General features: G+C 33.7%; 1 protein-coding gene across 13 annotated transcripts in view; it reads left to right on the forward strand.

Annotated features, from left to right (window-relative positions):
• CADPS2 (calcium dependent secretion activator 2) overlaps window positions 1–18,009 on the forward strand; it is a 498,805-nt gene that overhangs the window by 229,711 nt on the left and 251,085 nt on the right. For all 13 annotated transcript variants that reach the window (XM_063101364.1, XM_063101369.1, XM_063101373.1 and 10 more), the window contains exon 7: window positions 8,617–8,728. In XM_063101364.1, coding sequence (XP_062957434.1) covers window positions 8,617–8,728 — 112 coding nt within the window. The remainder of the gene's footprint in view (window positions 1–8,616; window positions 8,729–18,009) is intronic.

Consider the following 18,009-nt stretch of genomic DNA (forward strand, 5'->3'; position numbering starts at 1 on the left):
CCTTTACCTCTTGCAGTTTGGACCATGGTAAATGACCAAGCTACCTTTGTTCTTGTGAAAGCTTAGTTTTCTTCACCACTTTCCCCTTAATTTTTGGTTTAAGTACCTCAGTGTTGCATAAATCTTTGATAATCTTGGGCCCTGTGAAACAACTTAGAAATGTTGCACTTTTCAAATATCAAAACTGCTCTTCCATAAGTGTCTTCTGCTTAGAATTTTTCATAAGACTGTCTTAATTGCTGATATTAATTCGGAATGCTGTATTTAAAAGCATTTGTACAGTGTTTAACATTGTTTTTTAAATACTTTGTGTTTTATTATTTAATTTCTATTCATATACTTAATAATCAGGCTCTTAGTAATTCTTATTAAACTTAATTCCTCATTGTCAGAGGTTAGTACATTATTCACTTAAAAAGAAATAGCCCTGTTTGTTTATTTATTTATTTTTATTTTTATTTTTTTTGTCTTTTTCGTGACCGGCACTCAGCCAGTGAGTGCACCGGCCATTCCTATATAGGATCCGAACCCGCGGCGGGAGTGTCGCCACGCTCCCAGCGCCGCACTCTCCCGAGTGCGCCATGGGCTCGGCCCAGCCCTGTTCATTTGTAATGATGGGGTATTGTATCTACTTGGTATATTTTACACATCCCTTTAATGTATGTGTTGTACATACCCACCTTCCCAGTGGCTTCAGAACGTGTTAGAATGGCCTTAGAGTACATGTGGTCATAAGGAGCAGGGCAATGACTAGTAGAAAGATACCAACAGATGTAGGCAAGGGATACAGTTTAATGTAACTAAAGGATCCTAGAGCCTAGTGCATAACAATAATTGTACACAGCAGGGCACAGCAGTATGCCCTCAGTCAACCAGGCAAGTTTGCCTGGCTCCTCAACAAGGCACTACTGCTTGACATTCTTGAGGATACCGTCAGGCCTTTCTGATAAACTCGTTGCATCCCATTCTCAAGTATCCTTATTCCCTCTTGGTTCCTGTTAATGGGCTTGAGAAGGGTACCCATCTACCTTCTCACCAAATACGAGTCATTGAAAGTAACACAGTCCTTACTGTTCATGAATTGAGTGAATGCAAATTCAGTTTCTTTAGCAAATCCCCCGTAGAACAATAGAAAGACCTCAAATCTACTTAAAGTCTAGTGCATAAATCTTTTGGAAAGATTTTCTACTTCCTAAGAGAATATTTTAAACAGTTCGACCAAATATCTGGTGTTTGGATGTTTGAGTTAGGAACCACAACTGTAACTCTGTTCTCAGAGAAATTTGTTATATCATGTTAATCTTAAAATGCCTAAATTATGAGAATGATAATTTATCTATATAGTTGGATTGTTAAAAAAAATTATAGCATGAAAAATTTAAGAATTATTTGTAATTCATTAAAGATTTTCATTTATACCCCTGTAGTCAGATCCTTAATGCTTTCTATTATAAAATTAGTGATGCTCCTGAAAGTATATGTAATTTTATTTGATAATTTTAATAGCAATCTTTTGTAATAGAGTTAATGATAGTATGGTAAAGAAAACATCATTTTAAAAAGCATTTAATAAATTGGATATGAAAAGAAAAACTATCAAAGGAAGAAAAGAAGAGAGTTTAGTCATAATTTTCTTATATACCAGATAATGTAAAGGAGGTAGATTTCTTAGGACCTAATATATAAGATATGGTGAAATGAATAAACAAAAAGTTTGTAGAATTTAAATAGAAGAAGACAAAAGTTTAAGACTCCACCAGTAAATATTAGAGCAAATTTTAATAAATGGAGAGACCTCCCTTTTTCTCAAATAGAAATGTAAGTTGGAAATATCTATTTTCTTTTTGTTCTGCTATGTTCTTTGATGTTCGGACATCGTAATATCCTATAAAGCTTAATAATAATTAAAACAGTATAACACGGCCAAGGAGATAGATCTGTAGGACATAAAGTTCAAAACCAAACCCAAGTTTATGTAATTTTATAAATGTATTTGGCTTCTTAACCAAATGAGATGGGCACAAATGAAAAATTAAGTAAAATACCATCTCATGTCACTATTTCATACAGCTTAAAGATTTAAGCAATGAAAACATTCAAAAAAATATCGGTTATTATCCATATAATCTTTGGTTAAGGAGAGACTTTTTTTAGTAGGATGTCAAAATCAGAAACTGTAAATCAAGTTGATTGAACTGGCTACCTAATATTTTTTAAACTAGACATTTTTAAAAACTCATAAACGAGTTAAAGAGAAAATAACAAATGAACGTTGTTGTGGCAGAGAAGGACTCTCTGGTGAAACTTTCCTGGGTGTTTTCCTGCTTGAGCTTTGGCTAACTTTCTGAAAACATTCCCATATTAAGCGGATATTATTATTCTTTGGCTCTCTTGATAGTCAATAAGCGAAATGCCTTGAACATTAAAAGAAAGACTGTTGCCATGACCTTTGCTCTTTACCAGTCTGCTTTTGCTTTGACTGAACCACTTCCACCTCTCGGTAGCCATTGCTTCGATCATGCTATGTCTTCAGGATCATACTGGTAAAGCTTTGTTTAATGTGCTACAGTTATTCAAAGAAATACTTCAAGATCATGATCCTATTTATTTAAAATTTCCATTGAAAGCTCTGCTCTTGTTTGCAGGAGATCTGGGTGCAACAGTTCTGGCACTCATCAAGCAGAAAGTTGGCTCAACTTTCATTTTTCAGTCAGAATTGTGTAAGCTGAACCAGTTTAGATGTCTGTGGTGTTGGCTATTGTTTCTGCTGTTAATCATAGGTTCTCTGCAATTAGGATTCAAACAAGATTAATTTTTTTCTCACAAATTGTTGCGGACTGTCTGCTGCTGCAGACTTCATCTTCAGCATTGTCTGGTTCCTTCTTAAAATGAGTTATTCTTTTGTAAACTCCTTCCTTCTTAAATGAGTTATTCATTTGTAAATTTCTGATTTCTTTGAGCAGTTTTCTGTAAAGCATCAATGATGTCACCATTCTTCCACCCAAGCTTCACCATACATTTGAAGTTTGTTCTTGCTTCAATTTTAGCAGAATTCGTGTTGCTCTGAAAGGGGCATTTTGCAAACTGATGTTTTATCCTTCTTAGTGCCTGAAATTAGATTCTGTTTAGACATATTACATTAAGTTAGTATGAGTTTATTTTTATGCAAAAAAATTTTGCAATCCATGCATAATTTTTTCATAATACACATTTCCATGAATTTTTTGAAGACCCTTCAAGTGTTACAGTATATTATAATAAAATTACTTATTGTCTGTAATCTTCTGTTAGAATGTAAGTTCCAAGAGGATAGGGACTTCAGTTGCTGACATTAGAATATTGTCTTTCACATTCAAATCACCGAATAATTTTTTGAATGAATAGCACATATTCAGTTTTGTTTCTTCTCCTTTTGTCTTCATTTTACATTATGTGTGGTTTTATATTGCCTTTATAACCATCATGACAAATGGCAGCAAAATATTCCATCATATTCCCTATAATTTAGATAAGCATTCCTCTCATATTTAGGTTGCTTAAGTTTTTGCTGTTACACATAATGCTGTAGTGAATATTCCTGCTTATTTGTTCAATACTTACAATTGTTTTGTTAGGATAAACTTCTATAAAGAACCTTAATGGACTAAAAGACACGACCATATATTTTGGCTCCTGATAAATTTCTAAAATACTTTATGTAATAGCAAATACATGATTAATGTCAGTTATTTCAGTTGAAAGATGAACTACCCTGTGTTTTAATAGTCAGGAAGTCCTGCTGTTCTCATAAAGGTGCTTCGTAGATATTTTATTCTTTTGAACATTTGCACTGGAGGTCTGAATCCTCATAAATAATACATTCATAGAAGTAGAGAAAGGCTATGTATTTTGAGTCAAAGCAAATTGACAGCAAGGGTAATGTATTCTTTTGTCATATAACAGTGAGGAAATAGTAGGAAGATAATAACTGGTATTAATTACTGAAAGTGTTTAAACATGACAATTAAGGTAGGAAACAAGAAAACGTCTTGGTGAATATTTGAAGATAGGCCTATTATCTTCTTCCTTCCCCTTATTTTTTTAAGAGGGGTTGTGGGCTTGGGATTTTAATCTGTTCATTCTAGAATCATAAGCATTTTTCTAACTACATACATTTTTAACTTTTACTTTTCACAGGAGAAATTCTCAAAGTAGTGCCAATTTATGCTTGTGTCCTGGAATGTTGGCATTTATAAAGACTATTAAGTACCATAGTATTTATGTAACCCCTTAAAATTGCACTTTTCTGTTGAATGTCAGTAAAAGCTTAGTCCTCTGACCTGTTACAGTTAGGCTCTGCTGGTACCTTGTGCCTCATCTTCTCACTGCCTGGAAGCACATTATTTAAACCTTCCTCATTTCGTGGAAACTGACCATTAGTATTCCTTGCCCTTGACTCAGAAGTCTCAGACCTTGTAGCTAGACATATTCTTGTGGATTGCCTACCAGGCACTCCTTTAATTGACATACTGGTTTTGGGAATGGATATCCCAGATTCCTTTCCAGATTCTAGATTATTAATGCCTTTTTATAATTTTAAGTAATTTTTTGTTTTCTAATAAGTGATCGTCTAAACTGAAATATATTAAGTTTCTTGTCTGGCTTCTCTAAGCTTGTCTGTCTCTATTACCATTCCTAGCATAGTGTTATTTTTCTAATTTTACTCAAGTGTAATGATTGAAAAGTAATCATAGTCTTAGAATTGTCAAAGGTAATAAGTAGTTCATACTCAATGGGTATTATCACTATTGAACAATTTTATATCATCAAAAAGGACATCAGAAGTTGACAAAAATATAAATGGAAATTGACAAAGCTTCAGTGTTGGTGAGATGTCTCAGTACTTCTACCTTGCTGTATTAAAGGTACCAAAGGTGAGTAAAGATCAAACAGATTAAACAGATATGATCTGATGGCCCTATATGTAACAATGTACCCATAATGGAGAATACCATTTCTTTTTGAACATTCATGGAAAAGTTATACACACACACACATTAAAAAAAAAAAAAAAAACACAATCCGAATATAAATAGTACATTGTAAATTTATGGGATGCTGTAGTTAAAGTGGTTAAGGGAAATTTATAGCCATAAATGCTTACCAAGAACAGAAGAAAGGCTTAAAATTAATGACTCATGCATTCAACCTAAAATTTTAGAACAGCAGAATTAACACAGATAAATTACAATGAAATGACATAGAGAAGAATGTAATGAAGTAGAAAATAAACATGTAATAAAGAGGATCATCAAAGTCAAATGATGGCAGAAAAGAAAAATAGAAGAGACAAATCTCTATCAAGTTTAAAAATGGATAAAAGAAGAAAAACAATATTAGTGATGAAAAGGAGACGTAAATACAGGTGTTGTAGAGAGTTAGCAGAAAAGGAGATATTTACAGTTTTGTGCAAATACTTTGAAAAACTTATATAAAATGTCAAAATTGGCTCAAGGGGAAAGAGAAAACCTGAGTAAGGGTAACCAGTGAAGAAACAGAATCAGTAGCAAATGTTTTTCCACAAAGCAGCACCGGATGCAAATAATTTAATAGATGAGTTCTAAGAACAGATAATGCTCATTTTATACAAACACTTGCAGAGAATAAAAATATAGCGCTTTTTAGCTCATTCAATAAAGCTAGGCATAACCAAAACCAAACAAGGAAATAAAAGAAAGTAAATCTGCAGACCAGTATCAACAGTGAACATTGATACTGATCTAACCACCACACATTGAAAATCAATGTTGTACCCCACATGTATGTATAATAAATAACAAAAATAAAAGTCTAAACAAAATATGAGCATACTAAACCTAGTATTTCAGTTTGTTTTTTTTAAGAGAGAAAATTAAGTTCATCTCTGGAAAGATAGAAAAGAGACTATGTATCATCTACCACAATCACTAGTGATCTCAATAGATGTAGGAAAATGTCTGATAAAATAGAGCATCCATTTCTGGATGTATATTCTCTCTTCTCACACTCTTTCTCTCCCTTTTATATGTATATGTGTATATATATTTTTTTATTTGTGTGTGTATATATGTATTTATGTATGAAAACACACACAGTCTCCATATATCATATATATGATTTGTCTGTAATATATATACATATACACTTTATGAACACATACATATATTCTGATTTATTTATGTGCATGCATGTGCTTAATACAGAAGGGAGTTTCTTTTACCTGTTAAAGGCCATCCACCAAAAACCTATGATCAGGCTTAGAGATAAAATGTTGAAAATATTTCCTTTAAGAAATTCAAGGGGATGAAAATATAAAATTCAGGATTCTGGCTACTTCAGAGTTGTTGGGGGATGGAGAGGAGAAGAACATGTGACCAAGGCCGAGTACCAAGGGGCTCTTTTAATGTACTGGTACATTCTCCATCTTAGCCTGAGTAGTGGGAATGTTGGTTTTTATTTTATTATTTTTCTTTAACTGCATCTCATTTTATGGACATTTTTTTGTGTATACTTTCATTCACAGTTTTTTTTTTTTTTTTTTTGGTTATAGCACCATGCTCTAACCAATGGAACTCCCTGGTCAGCCCCTAGTTTAATGAGTAAATGAGAGATGCACTATAGAGGCTTGTTTGTGAAGGATCAAAGGTCAAAGGCGATTTTCTGGAAATTTATGCAAACGTGAGAGCACAGTTTATGCATATGCATTATTTGTGTTATGCTGTCTAGCAAAGTGGAACTGACAACACATTTCCCTTCGTGTAGAATGGCAGGAGGACGAGGTGAAAAGACAAAACTTACAAGGTCCCTTAGTGCTGGTTAATGGGGTCAGTCAATAGTTTCTCTTTGAAGAATCTCTTATTGGAGTAGGGTGGGAATTTCAAATGAACATAGAAAGCGGTATAAATACTTTCAAAGGATTTTGAAATTAAAGGAGAAAAAATATCATCAATTTAATATATAAAAGCAGTTTTAGGAAGAGAATTTAGTTTAAAAGGTCAGCAAATTCTGTGGAAGGCTATTAGACTGTGCCTACGTGATTACTAGAAATCTTTTATTTCAGTTATAAGAACATGTCTGCAAGGGTTAGTCTTCCAAATTTAACCATGCGATACTAAACAAAGAAGGGTATGACATGGGAATTTACTCTAGAGTTGTCAGGCAGCTTGCCTGACTGTGTTGAAGGCTTAATATTCCACATACTAAATTGAGAATTTTTCTCTGCTCCCTTATTTTGGTTGTAAATCGATTTTTATTTCTATTTTACCTCTGCCTTATCTCAGACCAACTTAATGCTGTAAAATGTCAAAAAAAAAAAAAAAAAAAAAGATTCTTTGCTAACCTCTTTCTAGAAGTCTGAAATTGAAATTAAGCTACTTTCCCATCCTAACTGAGTCTCTCTTTTCCCTCTGGCATATGACTTTAGTTGCAAAAGAACTGTCTTTATCTACATGCTAGTTTCTTCAGTCATTGAAATGGGCTCTGCTTTATTGTACACATTTATGATATTATAAATACTATAATAGGAAAGGAAAGCATCATCACAGTTCAATTTTTTGTTATACTCACTTTCAAGTATAATAATTTTCTGTATTTTGCAAAATTTCTCAATAATGTTTATAAAATATAGACAGCTCCATGAAAATGGTAATTCTTTTTTAAGACAACATAAGAAAATTGGTATTTTTTTATTTGATGATTTATTTTTAACATGAATCTTTATTTGACTAAATTTCATGCTTTCTTCCTCTTATGTGGTATTTTGTTTAATGGCATTTTCTTCATTCTGTGCTGTCTCATTGTCTGTGATCTCCGAGAGTCATGAGAAATATTGATAAGATTTTTTAATATCAGGTGTGTGCCAGTTAAGTTTGTAAATAAGCTAGAATGAATTGGTGTGTGGTAAAGGCAAGATGCTATTAATTAAAAGATAAGCCAAGAAAACATGTTATTTTGTTATGATGATTTGTAAAGCCAGATGTCGACAGACTTACTGTATTCCTAAGAGAATGTATTGGGAAATTAACTGTAAAATGCTCATATTTTTATGATGCATATTTCTTTCTTTTTAATGGGAGCTTTAAAAAGTCACATAAAGCAATTGACCTGAGATAATTACTTCCACTATTTAAAAAAAAAAAAAAAAAGACAATGTTTAGTTAAGACTTTCCAAGAAAAAACCATTTGGGGGTAAACCTTCAGCGTGCAAAAATAGTTCTCTGGGAAACTATCACTTATGTAAACAATCCCTTAGCAATTTTTCCTAGATGTCTGTAAAAGCGGTGTTATAATTCACATTTGAATTAATGAAATTATAGATTTTAATAGCTACATCTATAATGCTTTACCTTAATGTAAATCTTACAGCACTCATGTCCAACATGCTAATTTTCTGAACAGCTGAATAACTATTACAAGCTGTAGAGTTTATTGTTATTTTCCTTCTTGATGGTGCCATCTGTCACAAACAAAAGAAAGATAAAAATCTCACTGAGCCACAAAAGATTCTGTATTGCTTAATGTGCCTTCTATGGAGACACATGTATCCGGAAAAAAAATTAATGCTGCATTTTAAAGAAGATCTTTGTTACTTCATTGCAGATGGGGAACTCAAGGAGATTTTACCACTACCCATCCTCGGCCTGTGGTCAAAGTAAAACTCTTCACAGAAAGCACTGGGGTCCTGGCCTTGGAAGATAAAGAACTGGGAAGGGTGAGTTACGGTCATCCCTGTGTGTCTGCAGTAGCACAATTGTGACTTCTTTTGATTCAAAGATAAGGTGGACCACTATGCAGTATGGAAACTTTCTGTTCATAAATTGCATGAAATCATTTATTTGTAATTTCCCATAAGCCCAATTTATACCTCTAATTTATTAAACATAACTGTTGACAACACAGAAAGTATTATGATAGGCTTTAGGTGGATAAGGGGTATATATAAGCTCGTAGTCACTGACTCATTGATTCTTCTCACACAAGTGCTCCACAGCCATTGAATATGAGTGACACTGGACACTTGTCCTTCTTGGTGAAAGGTAATTGTCATTTGATACATTTCTGCCTATAGGTTAAAAGGATCATTTTTATATTTGAAATAATCTGTTCATCTTCATTATGATTAGACTAATTACAAAATATCTCTTAAGTACATGTGTCTTTCTCATTTCTTCCATTTTCCCTGTGAAGTCTCCCTTGCCTTTTTAATATTGAATTATTTTTTTCTTCCTATAGTCATCTCCTCGTATCTAGGATATATTTATCCTCTAATCCCAGTATACCTCCACTATACTCAGCTTCTGCTGGTAGTAAAACCATTATAACATTAGGTAGATTGGTGATCTTAACACCTCTCTGAGTGAAAGGTTGTGTTCCAAGGAGTGTTCTATAAATTTGTCTTCTGTAATGTGAGTCTATCTTATCCTGATCTGAAGACTGCATTCATAGATATTTTCCAGAGAATAAACCCTTCAGAAATCTCACTTGAAAATTTCTGGTAACGATGGACAGCTTGTGCAATGTTAGATGGTAAAGGATACTGGAATCATTCTGTATATTGGAAAACTTTTTTCCTGAAGTCGGGATTTCTATTCATTTCAAATTCTCTTCTTCTACCTCCTTGACACTGTTTGAATATTTCCATGTCTAGGGATTTAGTGAGTTTATGCCTGTACTCTAGAGATTGTGAGACTGCACTGAAACATTCCAGATTTCCTCTTCTGTTTCCTTGGTACATGTGTTTGTTAATACGTAAAACAGCAGTGCTATACTGTTCATTCATGTGCTTATATATTGATATTTTATTTATTCTACAGAGATGTACAGGTAGCATAATCTAACAGAAGAGACTTGAAGACTACCTATGGTTTTTATGGATTTATGAATCAGGACTTTTTATTTAAACTCATTACGTTAATTTTACCTTGTTTCCTTATTGTAACTATTTTTCAGTATATAACAGCAGCCATTTTAATTCTAATGCTGAAAGTAATTCTTAAGCTATTTTTAATTTACTTCCCAGCTGGTCAAATAATATAGCTAAGCAATTTTTAAGTTGGATACATAAGTGATATATTTTTTACACAATTGTGTATCTGAGTAAGGTCTTTTCCTCCCATGTTGCCTTCCATACAAGAGAGACAAGTTTTTTTGGTTTTTTTGTTTTTAAATCTATTCCAAGGTTTCTGAGTCTTAGCACTCTTGGTATTTTGAGTAATATAATTCTTTGTTATTGGGTGCTGTCCTGGGCATTTTATGATATTTAGCAGCATCCCTGGCTTCTAGTTAATAGATGCCAACAGTTTTCTCCTACCCCTACCTCCCAGTCAAGACAGTCAAGAATGTCTACAGACATTGCCAAATGTCCCCTGGGAGGTTGTGCAAAATAATTCCTGCTTGAGAACCACTGACCTATACTAATGACCTCAGTAGGTTCCAAGATTATAAATATCATTTATGTGTCAATGGCTAGCAAATTTTTATTATTTTTCTTCCTCGAGGTTTATATATCTAACTGGCATATGTTGTATTTCCAGTTGTATATTAATAGATATCTCAAACTAAAGATTTTTGAAATAGAACTTATGGTTCACACCCCCATAAAGTCTTCCAATAGAGGTAGTTGTCAATCCAACAAGACTTGTTTATCCTTCCCTCACCCTAATACCCCATCTATTTGCAGGTTCTGTCAGTTTTTTCCTAAAATTTTCAAAACATATCCACATGTTAATATCTACACTACCCTAATTCATGGCACCATCATTTCTTACATACCAACACACACATACTACTGTAATAGTCTGTTTATTACTTCCCATTTACCATCTGTGTTCTCTGATCCAGCCTTCACACCTAACCACTTGTATTTAAAATTCAAAACAAATCACATCATTCAGTCCTTAAAATCTTCCAATGTCCTCCTATTTGTTTAGATTATAAATTAGACTCTTCATCACAGTGTAGCAGATCTGACAGGGTGTGGCCCTGGACCAACAGTATCAGCAGCACCTGGATGAGTGTTAGAAATGCAGATTCTCAGGCCCAACTCTGGATCTGCTGAATTGGAAACTCTGGGGGTGGGAAGCTGCAATCTGTTTAATAGGCCCTCGTGGTGATTTTGACATACCAAAGTTGAAGAAGCCCTACTCTATGGGAACCTTCTTTCTCTCCAAATTCATCTTCTGTTATTACCTCCTTGCTTACTGTCATTCTTCTTTTGCACCTGGCTTTCCTTCTGTTCCTCAATCATCACAGACTCACCCCTGCTTTAGAATGCAGGTCTTTAGATGTTCTGTAACCTAAGCACACATGCACTCACACACAGTTGGAAGAAATTGGTAATTATTTCTGGATGGTAGGGCTACTGGTAATATCACTATTTCTCTCCTTTTACAATTAGAAAAACAACTTATTTTAATTTTAAGAAGTCCTTACATGATTTGAACTCTATAAAATTTTATGAACATGTATAATCTAGAGAGTTTGGGTTTTAAAGTTAGGTTTTTTTAATTGAAAATTTGTATGGCATTTGAATTTTAAAGATGAGCAACAGAGAACATAAAATAGGTTTATACCACAAGTGCCACTGTACACCTACTTTTAACATACAGAAAAACTGATATTAACACATACTGGTGAGGACGCAGAACAGAAACTCTCATTAACTGCTGGTGAGAATGCAAAATTGTACAGTCACTTTGGGAGACAACTTGTCAGTTTCTTATAAAGTTAAACATTGACTTACTACTTGACCTAGAAATTGCACTCCTAGGTATTTACCCAAGGATTTATGAAGTTTATGTCCACACAAAAATCTGTTTGTGAATGTTTATAACAGTTTTATTAATAATCACTAAAGACTGGAAGCAACCAAGATGTTCTTCAGCAAGGGAATCAATAAACTGTGGTCAATTCATACAATGGAAAACTATTCAGCGATAGAAAGAAACAAGTTACTGATTCATCCAGTAACCTAGATGAAACTTAAATGCAAATGAAAGAAGTCAGACAAATAAGATTACATATTGTATAATTTCATTCATTCTAGAAGAGTTAGAATTATAAGGATGAAAAACAGTGTTCACCAGGGATTGGACAAGGTGGGGAGTGGCTGGCTAAAAAGGGTACACAGGAAACTGTTAGGGTGAAGGACATGTTTTGTATGGTACTGAGGGTTGGATGCCTGAATATATGTATTTGCCAAAACATATAAAACTTTAGTGTATGCAAACTAACATACACATGCACATACATGCCGGCCAGTCAGCCAGCAGAGTCAAAGAGATCCCAGGATGGAATGAAGACTAAAACAGATGAAATTAATTGTATTGCAAAGGTAGAAGCTTCACAAAAAAAGGGGGTGAGAAAAGAAGCAGACTTAAGTAACCTAAGGAAAAAACAGTAACCTGCAAACACTACCTTAATACTAAGTGATGAAGATTAACACTACCAGTGATTTCATGTGGCTGTCACATACACCCTAATATGATGTTATGAGAAGGACATATTTCATCTCTGTGGTATTCTTTCCCCAAACCTCAGCATAAACCCAGTTTAATCATGAGAAAAACATCAGGAAAACTCAGATTGAGAACACTGTGCAAGATAGTTGGCCAGTACTCTCGAAAACTAAGGTTATAACAAAACTGAGAAACTGTCACACATCAGAGGGGACTAGGGAGAAATGACAAATAAATGCAATGTGGTATCTTGGATTAGACCTTGGAACAGTAAAAGGACATTAATGGAAAAACTGGTGAAATCCAAATAAAGTCTGGAGTTTTGTTAATTGTAACATACCAATGTAAGTTTCTTGGTTTTAAGAAATGTACCATGGTAATGTATGCTGTTAATTATGGGGGAACTGGGTGAGATGTGTACAGGAACTCTCTATACTATTTTTGCAACTTTTATGTAAATCTTAAATTACTCTAAAATATAAAGCTTAGTTTTGAAAATTTTATAATAAAACAAGCCTTTTAAATATTTTTTAAATGCTTCAGTATATGTATATATTCTCTAAGAAATGAACATTTTCTTACATCACTTAATTCCATTATCACACAGGAAATTTAGTATTGATATACAGTCAATGTGATATACAGTCAATATCTAGAGTTCTTTAATTATCCCAACATAACTATAAAAGCTGTTTTTCCCCCAATCCAGATACAGTCCAGGATCGTGTATTGCATTGGATTGTCATGATTGTTTAGTTTCTTTCTTTTAGAATGTCCCACTCTGGCTTTTTCTTTTTTAAGACATTTTTGAAGAGTCCAAATTAGTTTTGTAGAATGTTCTTCATTCTGGATTTGTCTTTCGTGATTGGATTCCAGCAAACACCTTTGGCAAGAACAGCTCTTACATGATGTTTTGTGGTTCCCATTGTGTCCTATCAGGAGCCATATAGTGACAATTTTCCCAGTATTGGTGATGTTAAGTATGATCACTTGGTTATGGTGGTGTCTGCTAGTTCTCTCTATTATAAAGGTGACTTTTTCATTTGATTTTAATAAATTGTGGGATGTTTCTTTGAGAAAGTTCCTCCAACCACCTTTCACCCAGTGATTTACCTACAGATTCATGGGTTTTTAGAAACTTACTGTGTTAACAATCAATTTCTATCATTATTCTTTTTTGATGATCAGATTGTGCCAAAGACGTGTTTATGTGTTTCTTTTATTTTTCCTCTTTCAACATAAACCCATCAATCTTTGCTTTCTGGCACATGAGATGTTACAGGCTCAGCTTGTACTCACCCTGCTCCAGGTCTGTAATCAGCACTGGTTCCTTTTAGTGATAATGGAATTTAGAAACCAACATCCTATGTAATATCACTTTTTAGTTGAGTATATATTTTTTTAAAATCCTGAGTTTACTGGTTCCCTACAACATCAATATATTTACTCATTTTCTCTGTTACATACATGCAAAATAATTTCAGAAATACCATAACAGTACCACTATCGACAACAGACTTACAAAGTAAATATCAGTATTCCTTTACTGTTCTTTTTGTCCTTGGAACATACCACACATAGTGTTTATGTCTGACTGCTGTGTTAAAAATTAACTGAAGAGCTTATTTGATCAGTTTTCCCAAACTGAGAAAGATTGACTCCCTAGACTTCTTCTTAAGTGGCTGTGTGATCTGGAGGTATTTACTCTCTTGATCTCAGACTCCTGTCTCTCTCATTTTTCCTAGTTCTAATTCTCTGTCATTTTATAGGTTTACTGGCTACTATTACTGCTTACTATTCAAACATTCAAACATATCCCATTTAATCCTCTATGAGGATGGCAGTAACATTCCATTTTTAAATAAGGAAAGTAGTAATCAGAATGGTTAAGACCACTCAGCAAGTGCAAGAGTCAAAATTTGAAATTGAGTTTTCTGACCCAACAGTCTGTTCCCTAAACCAACCATTAAATGGCTCTATTTGACAAGATGAGGACATTTGATAGTGTCTTATACAGATCATGGTGTGGCCAATTTAATTTCATGACTTAAAACAGAAATCAAATATCTCAGCTAAAGTTATTTTCTACATAGTCATTTTATGCATCATATACATTTTATTTCATCTTATCATTTTATCCAATGATTTGAATCTTATTAGGGTACCCTCTAGCTGCCAGTATACTTTAATAAATTATTGTATAATAAAATACATTCCTGGATAACTATTTAACTTGTTGAATGGTGTTCTTCAGTACAAAATACACTTTGGAAGTTTTACCACAATATTTTTTTAGTTTTAGAAGTGTTGCTATGAAATCATTCTTTCTGACAGTTGTTAGAAGAAGAACTACCTGAGAGAGATTTGGAAAAGACTCAAGTTCTGGGCCCAAGCTTTTCTTTTATTTTGTTTAAGTTGAGCCCAGGAAGAAGTATTTTAAATACTCACCAGGGGATACTGATGTGCGTATAGAGGTAAGAAGTACTGATACAAATAGTATTATTGATACTAATCTGCAGGCAGGATTGAGGACTAGTGACTCATAGAGGTAAGAGGAAGAGATGTATCATAGCATGGAGAGCTGTGAAATGATAGCTCAGACTTAAACAAGCCTTGGACAGTGGAAAGTTATGTTCTTTGGCAAGCGCTTGGCGTGCAGATTTTGTTTGTGGATGGGAGATGCAAATACCTATTTATGGAAGTGGAGGTGGCATATGGATATTTTTCATCTGAATTGGTAGTTAATCTTCCACCAGGTGCTAAGGGAATACCTGGAGGCAAAACAGAAATTTTTCTCAGGAAACAATTATGAGTATGTCCTGACCAGTCAAGCACCTAAAAGTACACAATTTATCATAATCAAGATAATTTTGTCCTGAAAAACTTGAAAAGCAAGGCTTCACTAATATAGCCATATAAAAATGTGAATAATAATCCCATGGGACTTCTATTTGTAGACTGTGCAGTTTCCATTGAATCTTTCAGAATGAATTATTGTATTATATATTCCTAGAATCTGTTTAACTTGTCAAATGAAGTCCTTGAGTACAAAAAAAAAATTGGGGGAGGATTTACCAAAATATTGTTTTTGTTTTAGAAGTGTTGCTATAAAGGCATTCTTTCTGACAGTTGTTAGAAAAAGAACCTGTTGTCCGTTTATGCACTTGGAGCCCATGGCCTTGGTCCCACATCATCAGTACTGCAGGAGGAGGCTGGTTCCTCTGCCTCCCTGGGGAGGGGGCAGCATACCAATCAGAGGATCTAGTTTTCTTTTTAGTGCAGTGTAGCCAGAACACCTTCTTTTTTTCTATTTTGATTAAGTAATATTCGAGAGAGCAAAAAGACTAAAAGTTTGCTAACCTCTTAGATACAAATTTTAGGAGTAGTATAATAACCTTGTAATTAAGGCTTTCACTGCATGTGTTTCTCTCATCTATTTTTTTCTTTTTGTTTGAGTGTCTGTGTTTCTGTGCAACATTTCTTAATATGGAGATGTTCATACCTAATCATTCAAAGTGACAGTTATTATGCTTGTTTTACAAATATAGATACTATATATGGAAAAAGTAGGTGATAGTTAATTTTGGGTACATTGTAAATATTAAGATAAATTAGCTTTGCTGAACTTTTTTATTATTTCATTGAAACTAACTCTTATTTTTCAAGAAACTTGTTACTCTTAATGTAGCAAGTAGAAATTAGCCTGTATATTTGTCTTTTTCATCAAGCTGTTTGATTAAGCATCGATAGAGACCTATCTGAGGAGTTAAGCTATATATTGGTGTGTCCAAATAGCAGTCTTCTTGGGAGAAAAATATACTGTCTTAGGAACTCTGGTCAGTCTAATTTTTCCTTTCTTGTCCCTCTTGCTTTCCTAGATATATCCTTTCTGTTTTTTTCTCATTTATATAGTTCTAGTTAAGTTGAATTCTCTATAAGTTATGTAAAAAATTTTAGGGGCTACATTAATTTTTAAAACCAAACATAGCATATATATAGCCAGGTATCCCATACGTATAACTGGACCGTAGAGCTTAAAATATGTCCCTGATTGCCTGATTTATAGGTATTTATTGTAGAACTTTTGATTTCAGCATATAAAATAATATATCAGGAATAGATTAAAGGTGTTTTATTGAATAACTGACCATACTAATTTTTCACAAATAATTATACAGTTAAACTCATAAAAATCACTTTAGGTCTTTGCATAACTCAGACAAAAATTTGTATTTGAGGATTTAAAAAGAATTGCCGGCATTATATATCTATGTATGAATAAAAAAAAAAAACCCATTAGAGAAGCTGCTAGTGAAATCATAATCATAGGTATTTTTCTTCAATTTGAAAGCAAAATTTAATATCCAATTTTATTGAAATATCCAGCCCTAGGTAACTGCTGCCCTAGCAAATTAATATCATTTGCTGCAAAATGGAATGGAAATGCAGTTGCATTTCATATATGTCTAATTCAAGTCACCATACACAGGAGACTTTTATTTTTGTAGTTCTAGCAGGTGGCATAGCTTTTATGAAACTGAAAAATCACAGAAAAGTCCTTCTCCCTCCTTAAATCCTTTCATATAGTGATTTCTCATGAGACTTTACAGTCAAATCTCAGCAACCATGCTGTGACCAGCAGGACCACAGACAGGTGAAGGGCCAGAGATAATACATATAGGGTGCAGTCTTTCCAAACGTTTTTTTTTTTCTAGCAGCAGTTAATTATGTCTGGCTTAACAGCTCACAAGCTGTGAAGTGTTAGAGGAGAAGATTTGTCATTCTAAGTCTGACTTTGAAGGAAACTTGACAGCACACATCAGTTAGCTGTTCCTCGGTGAGCCTATCTCAGTTGTTCTCTAAGGAGCTGGCCAGGAGCCTCACGTAGAGGTAGAGGAAAGCATTTCTTACCTGCTCACCACCGAAAGGATCTGAGTGAGTTATAAATAGGCATCTTCCATGGTGGTCCCATGTGCATGAGTATAGTAGAAGTTCACATTTCACTATTTCCTCAGAATGATAGAGGCCTTCCTCTGTCCCAGATAGAACAAATACTAGACATATACTGTACTAACCCCTTACTTCTAATAGGTGTGTATTATTTCATTGTGTAAAACCATTTGCACTTCCCTAACAACTTATTTGTGTGCTGCTTTGCCATCTCTACATCTTCTTTGATGAAGAATCTATTCAGATATTTTCTGCAATTTTTAATTGTGTTGCTTTTTTTTTTTTTTTTTTTTTTGGAACATGGAAATCTATCATTTAGACCTCCTTTATCAGATTATATGATGTAAATATTTTTCTCTCAGTCTTTGGCTCGTCCTTTCATTCTTGTGACAGTGTGTTTCAAGTTCAATTTATGGATTTCTTTAACGGCACATGCTCTTGGTGCCATATCCAAGACATCTTTACCAGACCCACCATCAGAATTCTGTTATGTTTTCTTGTAGGAGTTTCATATTTTTCAGTTTTTACATTCAGATCTTTGACCCATTTTTAGTTAATTTTTGTATTTGGAGCTACATGTCAATCA

Source organism: Cynocephalus volans, chromosome 6 (assembly GCF_027409185.1).
Source record: "Cynocephalus volans isolate mCynVol1 chromosome 6, mCynVol1.pri, whole genome shotgun sequence".
Lineage (NCBI taxonomy): Eukaryota > Metazoa > Chordata > Mammalia > Dermoptera > Cynocephalidae > Cynocephalus > Cynocephalus volans.